The following is a 17,778-nucleotide window of genomic DNA, read 5'->3' on the forward strand; positions in this document are numbered from 1 at the left end:
GGTTTTATGTTCACACATTTGTTATTTTGTGTTTTGGTCGCTGTATATTATGTATTTATTGTTCAATGTTCTGAGACAAAGATAATGCTTTCTTGTGTTTGTTTGTTTTCGTTTTTTTTGCTTATCCTGCATGTATGCTGTAAATATTATTTTGTTTTTAGGTGTTTTCCGTGAGGCGACCACCGACTTCACCGTGGATGCTCGTGCTCTCACACAGACCGGAGGTGACCACATCAAAGCCCTCATCAGCAACCCGTCTGGCAGCCGTACCGACGCCCTGATCGCCGACCGCGGTGATGGAACCTACAACGTAGAGTACACTCCCTATGAGGAGGGTGAGTTCAAGCAGACCAATGTGTGCAGAATTTGTAGGTTTCTTATTATTGGATTCTCCGATACTGACCTTGTGTGTATGCCTCAGGCCCACATAATGTGGAGGTTTGCTACGAAGGCTCTCCGGTCCCTAAGAGTCCATTCCGTGTTGCCGTCACTGAAGGCTGTGATCCCGCTCGTGTTCGTGTGCACGGTCCCGGCCTGAAAGGTGGCATCACCAACAAGCCCAACAAGTTCACCGTGGAAACCCGGTGAGTGAGAGGAAATGGTCACTTGGAAAAGTTCAATGTGGAAAACGCAAATGTCACTGAGGTGTTTCCTGCTTGTATCTTTAATGTCCATTGTCTTCCCTCTGCAGAGGAGCAGGTACTGGTGGTCTTGGTCTGGCAATGGAGGGTCCATCAGAGGCCAAAATGTCCTGCACTGATAACAAGGATGGCAGCTGCAGTGTGGAGTACATCCCATACGAGGCCGGCACATACAACCTCAACGTCACCTATGGCGGACAGCCCATCAAAGGTATGGAACTGTTCCAGCTGGAAGAACTAAATATGAGTGAGTTGGTTTAGCATCCAAATGAAAGGATTGGTTCCTTTTTTTGAGGGAACAAGAATACTGTGAATACACTTCTGTTAGAGGGTCTCTAATGCCGGGTTCAGAATACGTGATATCAGCTCGATAACGGCCCGACCCGAAAGACGTAGGACGTCGAGAACGAAAATGGGAGTTCCTGTGTAGGGTGTCATAGTGGACGACAACAATCTGGGACGCCTCGTGGTAAGACGAGCGTGTCAGAATGTTTTGCCTCCTCTCATCTAGTATGACAAATTCCATGACAAGTTCCGTGACATTGACCAATAGGAGCACAGAGCGCTCTTCTACCGTAAACATGGCGAAGAGAAAGAGGGATGATGTTGTTGGTGCTGCTACTGTAAGTGGAACTGTGAGACAGAGGACTGTCAGGTTGTCCATCCGTCCGTACCGTTCTCGGGAACTCGTAAAGTTATGACTTTATTCTCATTATATTACGACTTTTTTTTCTCGTTAAGTTATGACTTTATTCTGGAAATCTCAAATTTTTTTCCCCTCAATGTGGCCTTAATACTCCGTAGTACATTTGCACTTTGGCCCTCACTGCATTAGACTTACAGTATATACTATATACTTAGACTATAAGCTGTTACCTTCATCTCAATGCTCAAATGTTTTGCGGCTCCAGACAGATTTTTGTTTCTTGCCTAAAATGGCTCTTTTGATAGTAATGGTTAACGACCCCTGACTTAGACTCAATGATGAACTGATTAGAATGGTGGTCAAAGGTCACTGTGACCTCACAAAACACATTTTTGGCCATAACTCAAAGAATTCATATGTTACTTATGACAATTTGACACAAATGTCTAACAGGATAAAATGATGAAGTGATGACATTTTGGACAGACAAGGATGTAAACTGCAACTTGGCTGTTTGTCGGAGGCGTACAACCGCGAGGGAGTAATTCTAGTTGCTAACTTTTCTGAGGTTTTGTCTTTGCAGGTAGTCCGTTCTCTGTGCCAGTCAGTGACACAGTGGACAGCACCAAGGTGAAGTGCCAGGGCCCAGGGCTGGGTAACAATGTCAGAGCCAACATTCCTCAGGCATTCACAGTGGACGCCTCCAAAGCCGGAGTAGCTCCAATGCAGGTCCGTGTACAAGGACCCAAAGGTAAGTGTTCTAATGTTTCTGTGTATCTCTATTCACGACTAAAGCTTGTATTTTGTGATAGTCGCACACAAAAGGAATCCTTAGTAAGAATTTAATCACTTGTTTGTGTTTAGGTGTGGTGGAGCCTGTGGAAGTGGTGGATAACGGTGATCAGACCCACACAGTCAACTATGTTCCCACCAGAGAGGGACCCTATTCCATTAATGTATTATATAATGACGAGGAGATCCCACGCAGGTAACACACAAACACTTGAACACATGCATACAGTCAACGTTTTCTAACACCGGAGTATCTTTAGTTTGTGTTTGTGCTCATGCAGCCTCTCCTCTCTCCCTCTGTTAGCCCCTACAAGGTGAAGGTGCTCCCCACCCACGATGCCAGTAAGGTGCGTGCCAGCGGACCCGGCCTCAACACCACCGGGGTGCCCGCCTCTCTGCCCGTCGAGTTCACCATCGATGCCAAAGATGCAGGCGAGGGATTGCTGGCGGTGCAGATCACTGTGAGTGCTTGCATGTGATGCACATGATGAAGATAAAAATGAATTATTTTGGTAACTTTTTTTTAACTTTTGGTCACTTTCACCCCCCTGCAGGACCCAGAGGGGAAACCTAAGAAGGCCAATATCCGTGACAACCATGACGGGACCTATCTGGTGTCCTATGTGCCGGACATGACCGGCAGATACACCATCCTCATTAAGTACGGAGGGGATGAGATCCCATACTCACCCTACCGTATCAGGGCCCTGCCCACTGGAGATGCCAGCAAGTGCACGGTCACAGGTGTGTACAGGACGGTTAGACCACTGCTCATACATTTGTTTTCATATGTTTGACAAATGAGCTCATACATTTTGTTTTAACCTTGGAGATGTAGCAACTGTCTGATTTTTGTAGTCTGACTTTAAATCTGTTGTATTTCTCTCCTGCATGTTGATGATTTTTACTGTTATATACAATACACCCAGACTTCTCAGAGGCAGATCAAATTTTCTCTGTGGTCTTCTGTCCAAATACATCCAAATGTTGTTGCAAGAGGACCTTGTTTACTGTAAAAAAATTTTAAAAAAAAGTGGTGAACAGCAGCAGGAAGCAACAGCTCCGAAGATGTTTCTTATTTTGTAACCACAACTTGTTATTTTTACACTCATAATTACATAGACGTTTATCATGTTCTGTCCCACTCAATAATTCATTTGTGCGCATGAGATAAGTATATAAAGATAGGCAGCACAGCACACCGCTGCAGTCTCTGTAGAGAGTGATGTTGCGCACTGTTAAGCCTCAATTACACAGTTCCTTCTGCACATCATCAACAGGCGTTTCGCTCCTCTTATAACTCCCTCAGAACCGTTTGTTCCTGTCAGTCTTTCACCCGGATGGTGTCTCTATCCTGGACAAACTGTCGTCTGAGCTCCACATTTTTAATTATAATAGCCTGAGGCTGTGGCGAGCAACGTGATATGATAGAGATTGTTGGGTTCAAACCTAAAGTTGAAAAATAATTTCCGTAGTCCCAGACAACAATAAGTTTCCTCTGAGGAAAACTCTACAGCGTGCACGAACACTCAAGGGTCCCGGTTTGGGGGTTTGAAAATATTGGTCACCCTACTCTAGCTTCACATTTAGCGTGAGCCATGAGAGTTGTAACGATAAAAGAAAACTGACATCTGTGAGAATGCGAAAGAGGATAAATCAGTTGTGAAAAGTTGTCGCCATTTATGATTTCATCTCTCAGTGTACCTGCTGCTCATATCTCATGTTTTCATGCATTGTTATGTTGTTGTTCCTCACGCTGTGCTCCTCAGTTACACTCCCCGCTGTACATACACACACACAAACACACACACACACATACACACACATCTTCCCTGCTTCACACTCCACCATCACCGTTTGTTTTTCATCCAAGTGTTTGGAGCACAGTTATTGCCTCCCACCACCTCACACCCCCACCTGACTGTCTTTTATTTGTCACTTTTGTTTTCTCTCGCTCCCCTGCTTCTCACCGTTCCTATTATCAGTCTCAATCGGCGGTCACGGTTTAGGTAAGCCTACTGAACGACTTTGTAATGCAGAGGAACTGCTCTACCTCTTCTCTTTTCTGTCAGCATGGAGGATAGTGGCACTAGTTTTCAACATGATATCCCGTTGCCTTTTCTACTTATTCTCTCATATTTCTCTCTCCCGTACCTTTTCTTCCTCCCATCTCGTTTTCCATTTTCCTCTGTCATAACCGTTTGCCTACGTTTCCCTCTCTCATGTTTTATTGGACAGACTAATGGACTAACAGTCGAGTCGGTAGGATGGCATGGTGGAATGGCTAATCTAGCTTTCAGTTCTATATGGGAAACTGTATGATAATAACATGCGAGTCATTGGTAACAACATACAGTAGATGGAAATAACATGACTAGATCTCGTCCAACTTTATCCTGGTCTCATGACTGTGGAATGTGCATGCTGAATGGTGAGTTGTGTGTGTGTGTCTGTGTGTGTGTTTGTAGTCCCTGTTTATATCTCTATAAGATTAAAAACATTATACATCTCACCACTGACCCTTTTGTTCTCCATTCTTAAGGCGCTGGAGTCGGCCCAACGATCCAGATTGGCGAACAGACAGTCATCACGGTTGACGCCAAGGCCGCCGGAAAAGGCAAAGTAACGTGCAGCGTGTGCACGCCCGAGGGGGCGGAGCTCGACGTGGACGTCGTTGAAAACGAGGACGGCACGTTTGACATCTTCTACACGGCGCCGCTGCCCGGCGAATATGTCATCTGCGTCCGTTTTGGAGGGGAGCACATCCCCAACAGTCCCTTCCAAGTCACGGTGAGTGGTGTGCATAATTAACTTATTTTATAGCGGGTAGGTCGGATGAGCACACAATGCTCCGAAACGTCATGTCAAAGCTTCTTTTGAGGATTTCGAATGAAGCTTTGAATGTCATATTTTATGATGTCATCGCCCTAAAAAAATGAATTTGTGTTATTGTGGTTATATAAATGTAATGTATGGCTTTGATGGATTGCTGCTAGACCACCCCGTTGATGCAGGTGTGTCCTCTGTGTGCGGGAGAGCAAACCGTTTTTTGACTGCAGTTAAAATGTAGTTTTTGAAAGGCTAAATGCCAACAAGTATGGATTGAAGCAGAATATCCCGTTAGACACAAATATGTTTTTTGGAAAATTATTAATGATATTTTGACTTCATGAATGAAGCTTCAAAGCTCCGAACCTTTGAGCTATTCAGTGTAGCCCTACATATTAGATTATGTAGACATTGCAAGTATCCCTGTTATGATACTGATTATTCATACATATTATTGGCAGTTATCAAAAAGGTGAAACTATTCACAACACGCATTTGTCAGTATTTATGGGCCACCAAATCAAGTTTTCTCAGCTTGTTGTCCTCTTTCTCAAGTTAAGCCGAGTCTCACAGCAGCTGTTGAAAATGAGGACTTGCGACTCGACTTATATTCGAGTCTGAATCGAGTTCAAGTCCACAGCTACGCTGAACAGGACAGGTCCCAGAATGCAGCACACCACAGATAACCTGCAGGAGTTGAGATTTGGCCTTTTCCTACCTTCACTCACTGATGTCGCTCTGATAAATAGCCTGTTACAGGCATCCCTCTCCAGGCCCATAGATGACAACCTCTGTAAGAGTAAAGAATGATCTACTGTATAAAAGGCTTTTGATAAATGTGTAAATATGGAGGCACAGCATTATTGTCTAAACCTAATTTAACAGTAATTACTTAATTCAAGACGACGGTAACAGCTGAGATGATTTACCTACAGTAGATGGCAGTTTGGAGAAGCAGTCAGGAGTACCAGTACGGGAGCAAATCAATGTACTGCTGTGGACGGGGGGCAGCAGCAGGACATATTTTAGACACCTAAAAAAAGTTAATATCCGTTTAAGTGTATACTATATTTAGACTTAACTGACAGTGAGACAGCTGTGCAGTCGGTTTTCCCGACGGGGACTGCAGCCGTTATCTATGCTCTCGCCAAAGCCACCAGGCTCCTTTGGGGGGAAAAAAAAACAGTTCTGCCGGAAACGGCGGTTTCGGGGCGAGGTAAAGCGGTGAAGATATTCTAAATATAGCGTACACTTAAACAGATATACATTTTTAAAGGTGGCTAAAATCTGTTTTGCTGTTGCCCTCCGTCCACAGCGGTACGTTGCTCTACTCCCGTGCTGGTACTCCTGTCTGGACAACTGGACAAGGCAGGACAACTTGGATATACTAGGATAACAAACAGCGCAACAAACACACACTTAGCTCTGTTTGTGTTTAGTGTAAACGTGTAGGTAAGGGATGCTGCATGGACCAAAGTTCCTTGACTCTGTTTCTCCCTACAGAAGCTCCTTGATTGGATCCTGGTTGCGCCAGACATTTTCTAAATCACTCTTACAACTGTTTTATTCCCCTCCAATCCCTTCTATCTGTTTGTACCCTCTCCATCCCCAAACACAACCCCTACCTACCCCCCTCAACCACCTCCCACCCCCACCCTCAGGCGCTGGAAGGAGCTCCATCCGACCAGCTCATGCAGCAGAGCCAAATGCCCCAGTACTACGCTCAACAGCCCTGGGTACCTAAAACCTCTGCCTCCAGCCTCTCTCATCCCTCTTAACTCTTTTGTTCAACTTCTTCTTCTTCCTTTCTCTCCTCCACATCATCATACATGGCCTCCTTTTCATCAGCCTGCATCAGTGTCTGCTGTCTCTCATTGCAGGTGTTTTATCTCTGAGGAGACTTTTTTTTCTCTCGTTTCACTCCCTCCATCTCATAAACAGGATTCCTTAAACACATGGACAGTGCCGACAGGGCTGCACAATATCAAACAAGGCACATTAATATTCTTCTCCTGAGTGTTGCCGTTCCAAAAAACACGTGCACACGTTTTTTTTATTCGGCAACATAGGAAATATTTTCCTTGGAATTTTCCATAAATGATTGTGCAGCCCGTCTGTTCATCTGTGATCCATGTCGACCCGCTTTGGAGACAAAAGCCATTTTGAGACCGATCAATGTGGGCGTGTCAGATGCTCCACATTTTACAAAATGGCCTAACTGTGCTTTTGTCATTCTCCCTTGACCTACTGGTGTTTTTGTCCTCATCTCAGCCTCTCTCGCAGTTTGTGTCGGTGTCATCATCCTGACCATGATCACCATTGTCATCTCCATTGTCAATCATTTCATGTCATGATTGCCTCATCCCGTTCTGTCTGTTGGCGTTTGGGAACTTGTACCCGTCTGTCCTGCGCTGTGTCCATTTGCTATCTGTGACGTCTGCTGCTACTGTACACCGCAACCTCTTCACAGACAGTGTATTTGACCTCTGCCCCTCTTGTCTCCCAGGCAACAGACAGACCAATGGGAATGAATGGTCTGGATGTGGCAGGGCTGAGGCCGTTTGACCTGGTCATCCCATTCACCATCCAGAAGGGAGAGATCACAGGTAGGTCTTGCACTACAATGAGTACACAATCTTTAGTGATGATTTCTGTGTCTCACTATGTTTCTGTCCTCCTGCTTAAGGTGAGGTCCGAATGCCATCGGGCAAAGTGGCCAAGCCTGACATCACAGACAACAAGGACGGCACTGTTACCGTCAAGTACGCTCCCACTGAGGCCGGTCTGCACGAGATGGACATCAAGTACGACGGCATCCACATCCCTGGTACGACTTAACCTCAGAAATGTTTGCAAAAAATGCATCAGGAATTTGTAACCTCTAAGGTGTAATTCACCTTCTTCTCTCTGTTGTCATTCACAGGAAGTCCCCTACAGTTCTTTGTGGACTACATGAACAGTGGTAATGTCAGTGCTTACGGCCCTGGCCTCATCCATGGGACTGTCAACAAGCCTGCTGTCTTCACTGTTAACACTAAAGATGCTGGGGAGGGTATGTAGCAGTCCTGTGGCAGTGTACATCTGGATGCATCAGTCATGACTACCAAAAGAAAAGCAGAAGAGAGGCTATAATGCTGTTCATATCGTGTCCTTGTAGGTGGTCTGTCTCTGGCCATCGAGGGTCCATCCAAGGCAGACATCAGCTGTCTTGACAACCAGGATGGGACCTGCACCGTGTCCTACCTGCCCGTCCTGCCCGGAGACTACAGCATCCTGGTCAAATACAATGACAAGCACATCCCCGGCAGCCCCTTCTCTGCTAGAATCACTGGTAATATCATCTGTTCCTCAAATCCTCAGTTATTAACTGGAAATATGAAGGCCATCACATCACCGACATTTTCACATCGGCCGGATCTTTTTGTAACAACTTGAAAATAAAAAAAAACTTTAAAGGTTCAATGTGTAATACCTGGCCACCTGCTCCAGACATGTAGGGGGCAGCGTTTCACCTCTACTACTGGGTCCATACGATCTATTTACAGCCATCAGTCAAAAAAAAAAAGCTCACTATTTACTAACAGCAGGGCAAGAATACGCAAAATTCAACCAAACTACTGAAACTCTGAGAGCGGCTCTGGGAGACGGAACAAGTAACTCGCATTCAGCCAGCACAAATCCTAGTGCCAGGAGTCACAGCGGGTTTTTGCTGATCTGGCTGGGATTTGGGGGAGTCCTGGGGTTTACACTGGCTGAATTTGAGTTGCTACAGCTCTGCTAACTGAAGGTCCGTCTCCCGGAGTTGCCGCTCGCTCTCCTCCCGGCAAATTAGTCTCTTGGTGGCGGACAGGATGAAATTAAAATACGAGTTGTTTTCTGACATTTTGGATTTAATCCAATAAACAAACTATGAAAATGTTTGTCCCTTTAACGTGACTGACCAGTCCTCGGTTCAGCTCTACTTTGTGGTCCTCTCGTATTGGACTGAGAGCAGACTGGACGCTACAGTGACTCACTATCGCCTCTCGAGGTACGAGTGGTATTACAAGACAGGACGGGCCGGGGCTAGCTGGTTAGCGTGTTCATTTCAGTAGATATCTCTGCAACACAATACACTGTGACGTCTTTGACATAACGTAACCTCTTCACATTGTGTGAGCTAAAATTCTTGCCAGATCTTGCAAATCGCACCTTTTTAAACTAATGCCAGAAAGGGTTTGGGAACCACTGTGCTTATCTTCTCTCCTCTGAGTGTGCCTTGTCACTGCTGTGTCCTCAGGCGATGACTCCATGAGGATGTCCCATCTGAAGGTGGGCTCAGCCGCAGATATCCCACTTGACATTGGAGACTTCGACCTCAGCCAGCTGACCGCCTCCCTGACCACGCCCTCGGGCCGTGAGGAGCCCTGCCTGCTGAAGATGCTGCGTAACGGACATGTCGGTGAGTGTGTGCGTCTCATGTAAGGTTAAGTTGTCATCTTCTTCATCCTTGTTTTAACCCCCCCTTGCTGTTTTTCTGCATGTGTCTGTCATAGGCATCTCGTTTGTTCCTAAGGAGATTGGAGAGCACTTTGTGAACATCAAGAAGAACGGTCGCCACATTCCCAACAGCCCCATCACTGTTATGATCAATCAATCGGAGATCGGCGATGCCAGCCGCGTGCGTGTGAGCGGACCGGGCCTGAACGAGGCCAGGACCTTTGAGCCTGCCGAGTTCATCATCGACACTCGTGATGCAGGTACACGCTCGATAAAAATCTATTTCTACGCTTTGTAGTTTTTTACATTTCATATTCAGCCATCCAGAATGAACAATTATAACCCCTTTCTCATGTTTCTAACATACAGGCTATGGCGGCCTGAGCCTGTCCATTGAGGGTCCCAGTAAAGTGGACATCAACACCGAGGACCAGGAGGACGGCACCTGTAAGGTCACCTACTGTCCCACTGAACCAGGAAATTACATCATCAACATCAAGTTCGCAGACCAACATGTGCCAGGTGCTTAACCTTAAAACAGCCGGGGATTATAGAGCAGAGGAATGATGGTCTGAATTACTAACCTCAATCAATTATTGTGTGTGTGTGTGTGTGTGTGTGCAGGGAGTGCATTCACAGTGAAGGTAACAGGGGAGGGCAGGATGAAGGAGAGCATCACCAGGAAGAGGAGAGCAGCATCAGTTGCCAACGTCGGCAGCCAGTGTGACCTCAGCCTCAAGATCCCAGGTAATAATGACATCATAATGCAGCTCTCTGTGGTCAAACTCATAATGACACGGTCAGTGTGCCTTGTTAGATATGTGAAGGCCTTTACAGTGAGTGCTTTCACACAGAATGTGAATATTCCGCGGCAAAAAAGCAACACTGAATCAGTTCACTGACTTCTTGACTCTTTTCTACTTGCGCTACTGTAACACTACATTTTAGCATGTTACAGACGCACATTTAATCTGCATAAAGAAAGCAACAACAATTTGCTTTAAAGGACAAAATCCGCCACCTTTTATGTGGATGTCCAGTCAGTGTTGGTGGTGAATGTAGTCGTGCTATATTGACCCAGAAAGCTGAGTTCACAGCTGCAAAATCCGTTGTTCTTCCTGCATCCAGCGCCATCATTTGACGCGACGGTGACGTAGTCGGAGGCAGGAAGAACTACAGGCTGCTATTTCAGCTTGGATTTCTAGTCTCTGCCTCTGTGTAGCCAGCAGGTGGCGCTGTGCTCTTAATGTCGCTTAAAAACAGAGCTTCCTTGTCTTCTCTTCACTTGTATTGCAAACTAGCTATGTTTCCTACAGAGAGAATGTCATCCCAGAGGATGTTATTGCCGAGGAAATATTTCACAGTGTTTAGGCTTGACTCGGATATTCAGCCGTATTTATTTGAATCGGTGTATAAGGTCCATTAGACGTGCAAGAGGATATGGCCAGTGGGGACCCTCCGGGCATCAGAAGCTCACGCGCAATGCATCCTGGTACATGTAGTTCACTGCTGGCACGCCTCAGCGAGCAGGAGAACTCCGCTTTCTCTGTCAATATAGCAGCACTGAGGAATGTATGGCTTCGATCAACTACATTAACCATCAACTCTGGCAATATTAACGTTACACAGAGGCTAACAATTTAGCAAGCTAGCAGGTGGGTAACATAATGCAGGTAATGTAAAGGCATAGTGACAGAGGAGAAAGATGAGGCCGTTGGATATATCAACATTTTCCTCAGACAAATAATAAAAATAAGGAAGAAAAAAAATATCTGACTAAAATAACAATATATTCACTTATTATGCGCCGAAAAATGAACTTCCATGGCCTCCGCCATTTCTGACAACTTCAACAAACACGTTGTGAACTCTGAGCTTTCAGAAACTTTCCACCACAAGAGGGGGGCGTTCATATGGACTCTTCAACGAAATTGCGTTGCTAGGCAACAGCTTGGGTCCATGTTTACTTCCTGTCAGCTGATGTCATTCACATACACTTCAACAGGAAATAAGCTGGGACACATTTTGAATGTTTACATATAGAACTGTGAAATGGTCTATACGAGTTAAAAGTTGCTAAATCTTCCTGCGTGTGTGTTTTCAATCACTCAAACATCTGACCGGCTGTCTCTTCAGAGATCAGCATAGCGGACATGGCGGCCCAGGTGACTAGCCCGTCCGGCCAGGTTCACAAGGCTGACATCATGGAGGGAGAGAACAACACCTACTGCATTCGTTTCGTCCCGACCGAGACGGGTGTGCACACCGTGTGTGTGAAATACAACGGCGTGCACGTGCCTGGCAGCCCGTTCCAGTTTACCGTCGGCCCCCTGGGAGAGGGCGGGTCTCACAAGGTTCGTGCCGGAGGGCCGGGCCTGGAGAGAGCAGAAGCTGGAGTACCAGGTTGGTGTGGAGGCTGGATTATTAGTTTGTGTGTGTTATTTGACATACTGTGCCTGACTCCGTTTTGGCCCCTGTGTTGTGTGTAGCTGAGTTCAGTATCTGGACGAGGGAGGCCGGGGCCGGAGGTCTCAGTATTGCTGTGGAGGGGCCGAGCAAGGCTGAAATTGCCTTCGAGGACCGCAAGGACGGCTCCAGTGGAGTGTCCTACGTCGTGCAGGAGCCTGGTGAGAGACGAGACAGGGAAAGGTTTATGCATGGATGAGGATTAAGCAAAAATAAATGATGCATCCAGTAAATTTCAGTTTTTCGACTTTAACTCTCCTTTTCTTGGCTTAAATGTTGTTTTTATGAAAAGTTGTATTTATGCTGTGAAGGCCCATCACTGCTTATGTATCTGTGTGACCATTTTACCGACTTTCTGACTTGAAATCCATCCTCCTGTAGGAGACTACGAGGTGTCGATCCGTTTCAACGAAGAGCACATCCCCGACAGCCCCTTCATCGTCCCCGTGGCCTCGCCGTCGGACGACGCCCGTCGCCTTACTGTTGCCAGTCTTCAGGTGAGGCTCTGAGACACACACACATCCGTGTGCACACAGGCCAGGCCTCAGCACACTGCCTACAATGCAGCAGCAGCAGCAGCAGCAGAACGTAGTTTCAGTCTGGGACAGAATATCATAAATACTTGTACAATACAAGAGACCGTTCAGCTTTTGTGGTTTTACACACATTTTCTGCTCATAGGGACTTTGATAGTGTGGAGTTGGTAACAAGTAAAGTGTAATAGTTTAATAATATAACAGAGAAGTGGATGTTTTAGCAGGTCAAGGTGGTTATAGTTGCATAAGAGCTGCTGCTTCATTGTTAGGCAGTGTGAGGGCTTCTGGGATACTAGAGGACTGTGTGTGTTTCTCGTGCCTCATTCTAAAGGCTGCCAACAGCCTCCCACCTCTGAAAGTGATACAGGGCGCTAAAGGGTTAAAGAGGTCTGACATGGGCTATTTTTCCTCTCTGTCTCTGTTCTCATTTGCATAAATAAATACAATACTGTGGAGGCCCAGTTCTGATAGAAAAATAAAAAATAGGATAAAAATAAATAAAAAAACTCATGAAAAGTCACAATTATGAGATACTAAGTAAACATTGAAATTATAATACTTATTATAATAATCATCTCATCATTATGACTTACCATGAGTATTTCTGTTTTTATCGCGTATAACTTTTCATCTATTTTTTTTCTTTTTCTGTTGGAAATGGGCCACCGACTTCATGCATCAACATGTTTCTTCACCTGCATGCAGACTCATCCTCACACCAGCAAGGTTATAATCGTTTAGGATTTTCAATTAGTTTTTATTTTATTTTAGTTTTGACTTTTCAATTTTAGTGAAGTTTTAGTTCATTTTCAGAGTGCGTTTGCTAGTTTTAGATTAGTTTCAGTTTTTCCGAAAGATTTTAGTTTTTATACATTTAGTTTAAGTTTGCTTTTGTTCGGGCCAGCTATAATGTCTCAGAAGTATGTAGCTATATATACATATAAAATACATGGTTGGAGAACTGCGAAGGAATGACCATAATGTCTTCCCGCTACTTTAGTGTCCGATGTTAAGCAATCGGTCATAGCGCCATCTCCTGGACCTTTTTTTCTGCAGTGATAGAGCTAAAAACCTGAAACTGAAATGAATTTATGTTTCTTTTTAGTTTCAGTTTACTAAATTTTCACCGCTCATTTTCATTTTAATATCAGTATTAGTTTACTATAATAACCCTGCACACGAACACAAATGTGCTCACACATATACATAAACTCATTCTCACAAAAAGTGTGTCCCTTTTTCTTTCTCTTCATTTTCTGTTTTGACAAAAACACCTGCTTCCTCTGCCTTTTCACTGCACAGCCCTCCTCTTTAGCCTTGTTAGCAACCTCCAGGTAAGGTAAATATTAGCATAATAATAATGAATACGATGCTATTAAGTAGACAGTATTGAGTTTGTCGATGTATCGTGTTCAGCAGGGGGAATAGTTATTTGGTCGGCGTTAAATAATGGTGATACAGTGTTGAGTGTGTGAGTATGTGTTGTCGAGCAGGAGTCGGGTTTGAAGGTGAACCAGCCGGCATCATTTGCCGTCAGCCTGAACGGGGCAAAGGGTGTGATCGATGCAAAGGTCCACAGCCCATCTGGAGCTCTGGAGGAATGTTGCGTCACTGAGATTGACCAAGGTAACCACATGGATCTTATCCAAACTCATCTAAACACCTTCAGGCTGCTCACACGGAAGTGATGTCACATTTTTGGGGGAGAATTTTGATAGCGTTGCTGGACACGAGAACACGTTTTCATGTGCCTTGCCCTTCCCCTCCTTTTCCGCCTCCGTTTGTCTAGATAAATACGCAGTCCGGTTCATCCCCAGAGAGAACGGTCTCTATCTAATTGATGTGAAGTTCAATGGAAGTCACATCCCTGGTAGTCCGTTTAAGATCCGAGTAGGAGAAACGGGCGCGGCTGGAGACCCTGGGATGGTGTCGGCCTACGGAGCAGGACTAGAGGGAGGCACCACAGGTAACACGCTGCCCCTCTACACAACACAACAGCACAAAATGTCAGGAATGGAAGAGAATTTCAGCTCAACAGTCTCTGTCCCGGTCGTACTAAATTTTGCATTAAGCCCCCATCGTCACCTCCTCTTCTGTCTCGTTTGCCTCCAGGAACCGCATGTGAATTTGTGGTGAACACAAGCAAAGCAGGCCCCGGCGCTTTAGCTGTGACCATCGACGGGCCGTCCAAGGTGAAGATGGACTGTGTGGAGTGCCCCGAGGGCTACAGGGTCACATACACCCCAATGGCTCCCGGCAACTATCTCATTTCCATCAAATACGGTGGTCCTTACCACATCGGCGGAAGCCCCTTCAAAGCCAAGATCACTGGTGAGGAAGAGATCTTCACACAAGCAAGATAAAAACTGAATGTAAATCCCTCCCCGAGATTCAACTTACACTCTCGTCTCCATCTTCCAGGTTCCAAGCTAGTGACCAGCCACAGTATGCACGAAACCTCTTCTGTCATGGTTGACCCTGTGACCCGTGCCATCAGCTGTTCTCAGCAGAGTGTCCCTACCCAGTCAGATGCCACGAAGGTCATGGCCAAGGGCATGGGCCTGACTAAGGGCTTCATCGGTCAGAAAAACAGCTTCAGTGTTGACTGTAGCAAAGCAGGTGTGTATGATCGGGATGTTAACAAGTGCATTTGTTTTCTGTGCTTTTTCACCTCCCCAAGAAATATGTCTGGGACAAACCCTCTGTAAGTGTATGGAATAATATTTGTGTCTCGATCCTGAGCATGCAAAGGAACATTTAGAGCACAGAAAAGAGATTTAGTAGGTTATTGGCTGTTATCCAATCAGATTGCTATCAGTTTCCAGGGAAGTAGAGGAGCCATGGGAGAATGGTTAGCAGGTACCTCACAGCCACATCAAGCAATCAATCACACGTTATTTATATAGCACCTTTCAAACAAGTCAAATGCAATTCAAAGGGCTGTACAGACGACTGACAAAAATGTAGAATGTTAAAAATGGATTTAGAGACTAATGCACACCAAAATTCATTGAATAAGAAAGCAATAAGAGATGGGTATTTAAGTTAATAAAACAAAATACAAAATACAAGAAAATAAAAATAACAATAAAAATAAAAAAAATATGAAACTACACAAAGTAAGCAGATTGTATTAAAATAATGACATTTTAATAACATAAAATAGAATAAAAGAGATAATAATGATCAGCAATAAAAATTTTAAACAAAATAAGAGTAAAATAAGCACTATAATGATGATGATAAATAAAATAAGTATAAACAATAAAATGATAAAACACTACATAAAAGCCAGACTAAATAGATGGGTTTTGTAAGTAGTACTTGCCTGTTTGTGAAAGAAAGCAAATCGCTGAGCGAGAGGTTATTATCATAACATAATACCATTATTATTTAGCACAAGTGCTCAAAATGTTCCATCGCATGCTAGAATTGAGGCACAAATATAAGTGTACAGTATCACCCTAACACGTCTCATTTATTTATAGTCGGTATACTGAGCTAATAATAATAATATACTGATGTAGAAACTCATCTGTTCCTGTCTCCATCCGCAGGTCGTAACATGCTCCTGGTTGGTGTGGACGGTCCCAAGGTCCCCTGTGAGGAGATCCTAGTGAAACATTTGGGCAACCGCTTGTACAACGTCAGCTACCAGCTCAAAGAGAAGGGAGAGTACATCCTGGTGGTCAAATGGGGAGAGGATCACATCCCCGGCAGTCCCTACCACATTACTGTCTAAAGAAAACCCCGCTCCACGATCAGAAACCTATACCACTGTTTAATACAACTGATAGTCTATCTAGAGTCTAACCGATCATTGTTTACAACTCCAAGTCCCTCCCTCCCATGTTACAAATTAAGATTTCTGGCTCTTTTTTTTTTGTCTCTTATTCTATAACTATTTAACCAGCTAGAAAACAAAACTCTCCCATCAGTGTTTACCCTCCAGCCAGATGTCTGTGTTTTTCCACAAGTTCATATTTTAAAGTCCAGAATCTCCCAAAGATGAATGCATGGACACATATTCCTCTCTCGTTACGGTCATTCACTCCGTTCCTTGTCTCTTTCACCTGTTAATCAAATCATTCAGTAAACTTAGGGAGGAATAAAGATGCACCTTTTTTTAAGCCGGACAACTGTGCCTTCAGGCTTTTTACATTTTCAGTCATGGACATTAGCAGATTTGTCTCTGAACTAGTGTACCGTGATATAGGATAGCTTAGCATAGTGCAGCAGCAGTAGAGTGTGGCCCTGCTGAGCCCAGCATTGGATGGAAGGTTACTGTTTACACTGGAGGAGCTACTCTTTACATACATAAATAATAATTCAGTTTTATATGAACAATCACAGGACTTGAACCAAAGAGTGTCAGAAGTAGTGGGCCTTCCTGACCTGGGTTTATATGTGTGAGACGACACACTTTGATTTAAGATCTTTAATTGTTCGTATAAAAGTCCGATGAACTGTAACTTATAACTCCAAGTACTCAGCACTGGTCCAGTCCACTTCAGCATGTGGTTTTCATGATGCTCTTTAACTAACCCCAGTTGTTTTACCTGCTGCTAGTGTGATCCAGTTTTAGGCACTGCTGTTCTTAAAGCCGTATTATGGATTAGAATAAGGAAGTAATGGCAAAGGATGAAAGACGAGGCCGCATATGTGAACGGGGAGGAGAAAGACACATTTCACAGTAGCTTAACTCGTGGTTTTTATAACACGTGCGCTCTCTCAACACCGCTGCTGGGAAATGACGCTTTTTGTGTGTTTCAATGGGACACGACATGCGACCTGCATGTTCATTAGGTTGTTAAGCTCTTTTGACACAGAAAGCCTCTGATTCAGAATAACATCAACATGTGACATGTGATGTGTTTGCGGTGGTTCACCTTTTCAGTATGGAACTGTTTTCCATATAAATTAAAAAAGGTTTAAAAAGGGAAGTTTCTAAAGTTGTGCTGGACAGAAGGGCTGAAGATGATGAAGATGATGATGATGATGATGTTGTTGTTGTTTGTCTCGTCCTGAAAACACGATGACCAAAAAACAAAAGAGAACAGATGTTGCTTTGTTTTCTGCTCAGTGTTTGTATCTCACCCCCGTCAGCCGCCACTCACCCCCCCCTCCCTTTGTCCTTCCAGCTCGCTTTGTGCATAGTCTATCTTTCAGAACAAAAAAAGAATCTTGTCCTAAATAAAAAAAAAAAGGCTTTAAAAGTGTTTGTAAGACAGTATTTTGATACACAATAAAGTTGTCTAAGTATTTTTCTGTCAATCAAATGTCTGTTTGTTTTATGTCTTTAAACTTTGTCTGCTTCACACTGAATGAACAACAAGGACTCATAGTGGGCCTTTGTTGTGTACCGAGCCTTAAAAGTCTTAAAAACTAT

General features: G+C 44.5%; 1 protein-coding gene across 4 annotated transcripts in view; it reads left to right on the forward strand.

The window, feature by feature from the left end:
* The window catches only part of flna (filamin A, alpha (actin binding protein 280)), a 56,849-nt gene extending 39,181 nt beyond the window's left edge, over window positions 1–17,668 (forward strand). The window contains exons 24-49 of one of the 4 annotated variants that reach the window (XM_074643143.1): window positions 162–335; window positions 422–584; window positions 692–852; window positions 1,871–2,038; window positions 2,152–2,275; window positions 2,384–2,540; window positions 2,634–2,823; window positions 4,065–4,088; window positions 4,622–4,869; window positions 6,570–6,644; window positions 7,415–7,514; window positions 7,595–7,735; window positions 7,832–7,960; window positions 8,066–8,239; window positions 9,188–9,349; window positions 9,444–9,647; window positions 9,757–9,909; window positions 10,012–10,134; window positions 11,524–11,790; window positions 11,877–12,014; window positions 12,235–12,350; window positions 13,883–14,015; window positions 14,179–14,355; window positions 14,502–14,720; window positions 14,811–15,008; window positions 15,947–17,668. In XM_074643143.1, coding sequence (XP_074499244.1) covers window positions 162–335; window positions 422–584; window positions 692–852; window positions 1,871–2,038; window positions 2,152–2,275; window positions 2,384–2,540; window positions 2,634–2,823; window positions 4,065–4,088; window positions 4,622–4,869; window positions 6,570–6,644; window positions 7,415–7,514; window positions 7,595–7,735; window positions 7,832–7,960; window positions 8,066–8,239; window positions 9,188–9,349; window positions 9,444–9,647; window positions 9,757–9,909; window positions 10,012–10,134; window positions 11,524–11,790; window positions 11,877–12,014; window positions 12,235–12,350; window positions 13,883–14,015; window positions 14,179–14,355; window positions 14,502–14,720; window positions 14,811–15,008; window positions 15,947–16,131 — 4,103 coding nt within the window. In that variant the 3' untranslated portion in view covers window positions 16,132–17,668. The remainder of the gene's footprint in view (window positions 1–161; window positions 336–421; window positions 585–691; window positions 853–1,870; window positions 2,039–2,151; window positions 2,276–2,383; window positions 2,541–2,633; window positions 2,824–4,064; window positions 4,089–4,621; window positions 4,870–6,569; window positions 6,645–7,414; window positions 7,515–7,594; window positions 7,736–7,831; window positions 7,961–8,065; window positions 8,240–9,187; window positions 9,350–9,443; window positions 9,648–9,756; window positions 9,910–10,011; window positions 10,135–11,523; window positions 11,791–11,876; window positions 12,015–12,234; window positions 12,351–13,882; window positions 14,016–14,178; window positions 14,356–14,501; window positions 14,721–14,810; window positions 15,009–15,946) is intronic. The other 3 variants (XM_074643146.1, XM_074643145.1, XM_074643147.1) reach the window with 3 other exon arrangements.
* The last annotated feature ends 110 nt before the right edge of the window (window positions 17,669–17,778 follow it).

The sequence above is a fragment of the Sebastes fasciatus genome, chromosome 8 (genome assembly GCF_043250625.1).
Source record: "Sebastes fasciatus isolate fSebFas1 chromosome 8, fSebFas1.pri, whole genome shotgun sequence".
Lineage (NCBI taxonomy): Eukaryota > Metazoa > Chordata > Actinopteri > Perciformes > Sebastidae > Sebastes > Sebastes fasciatus.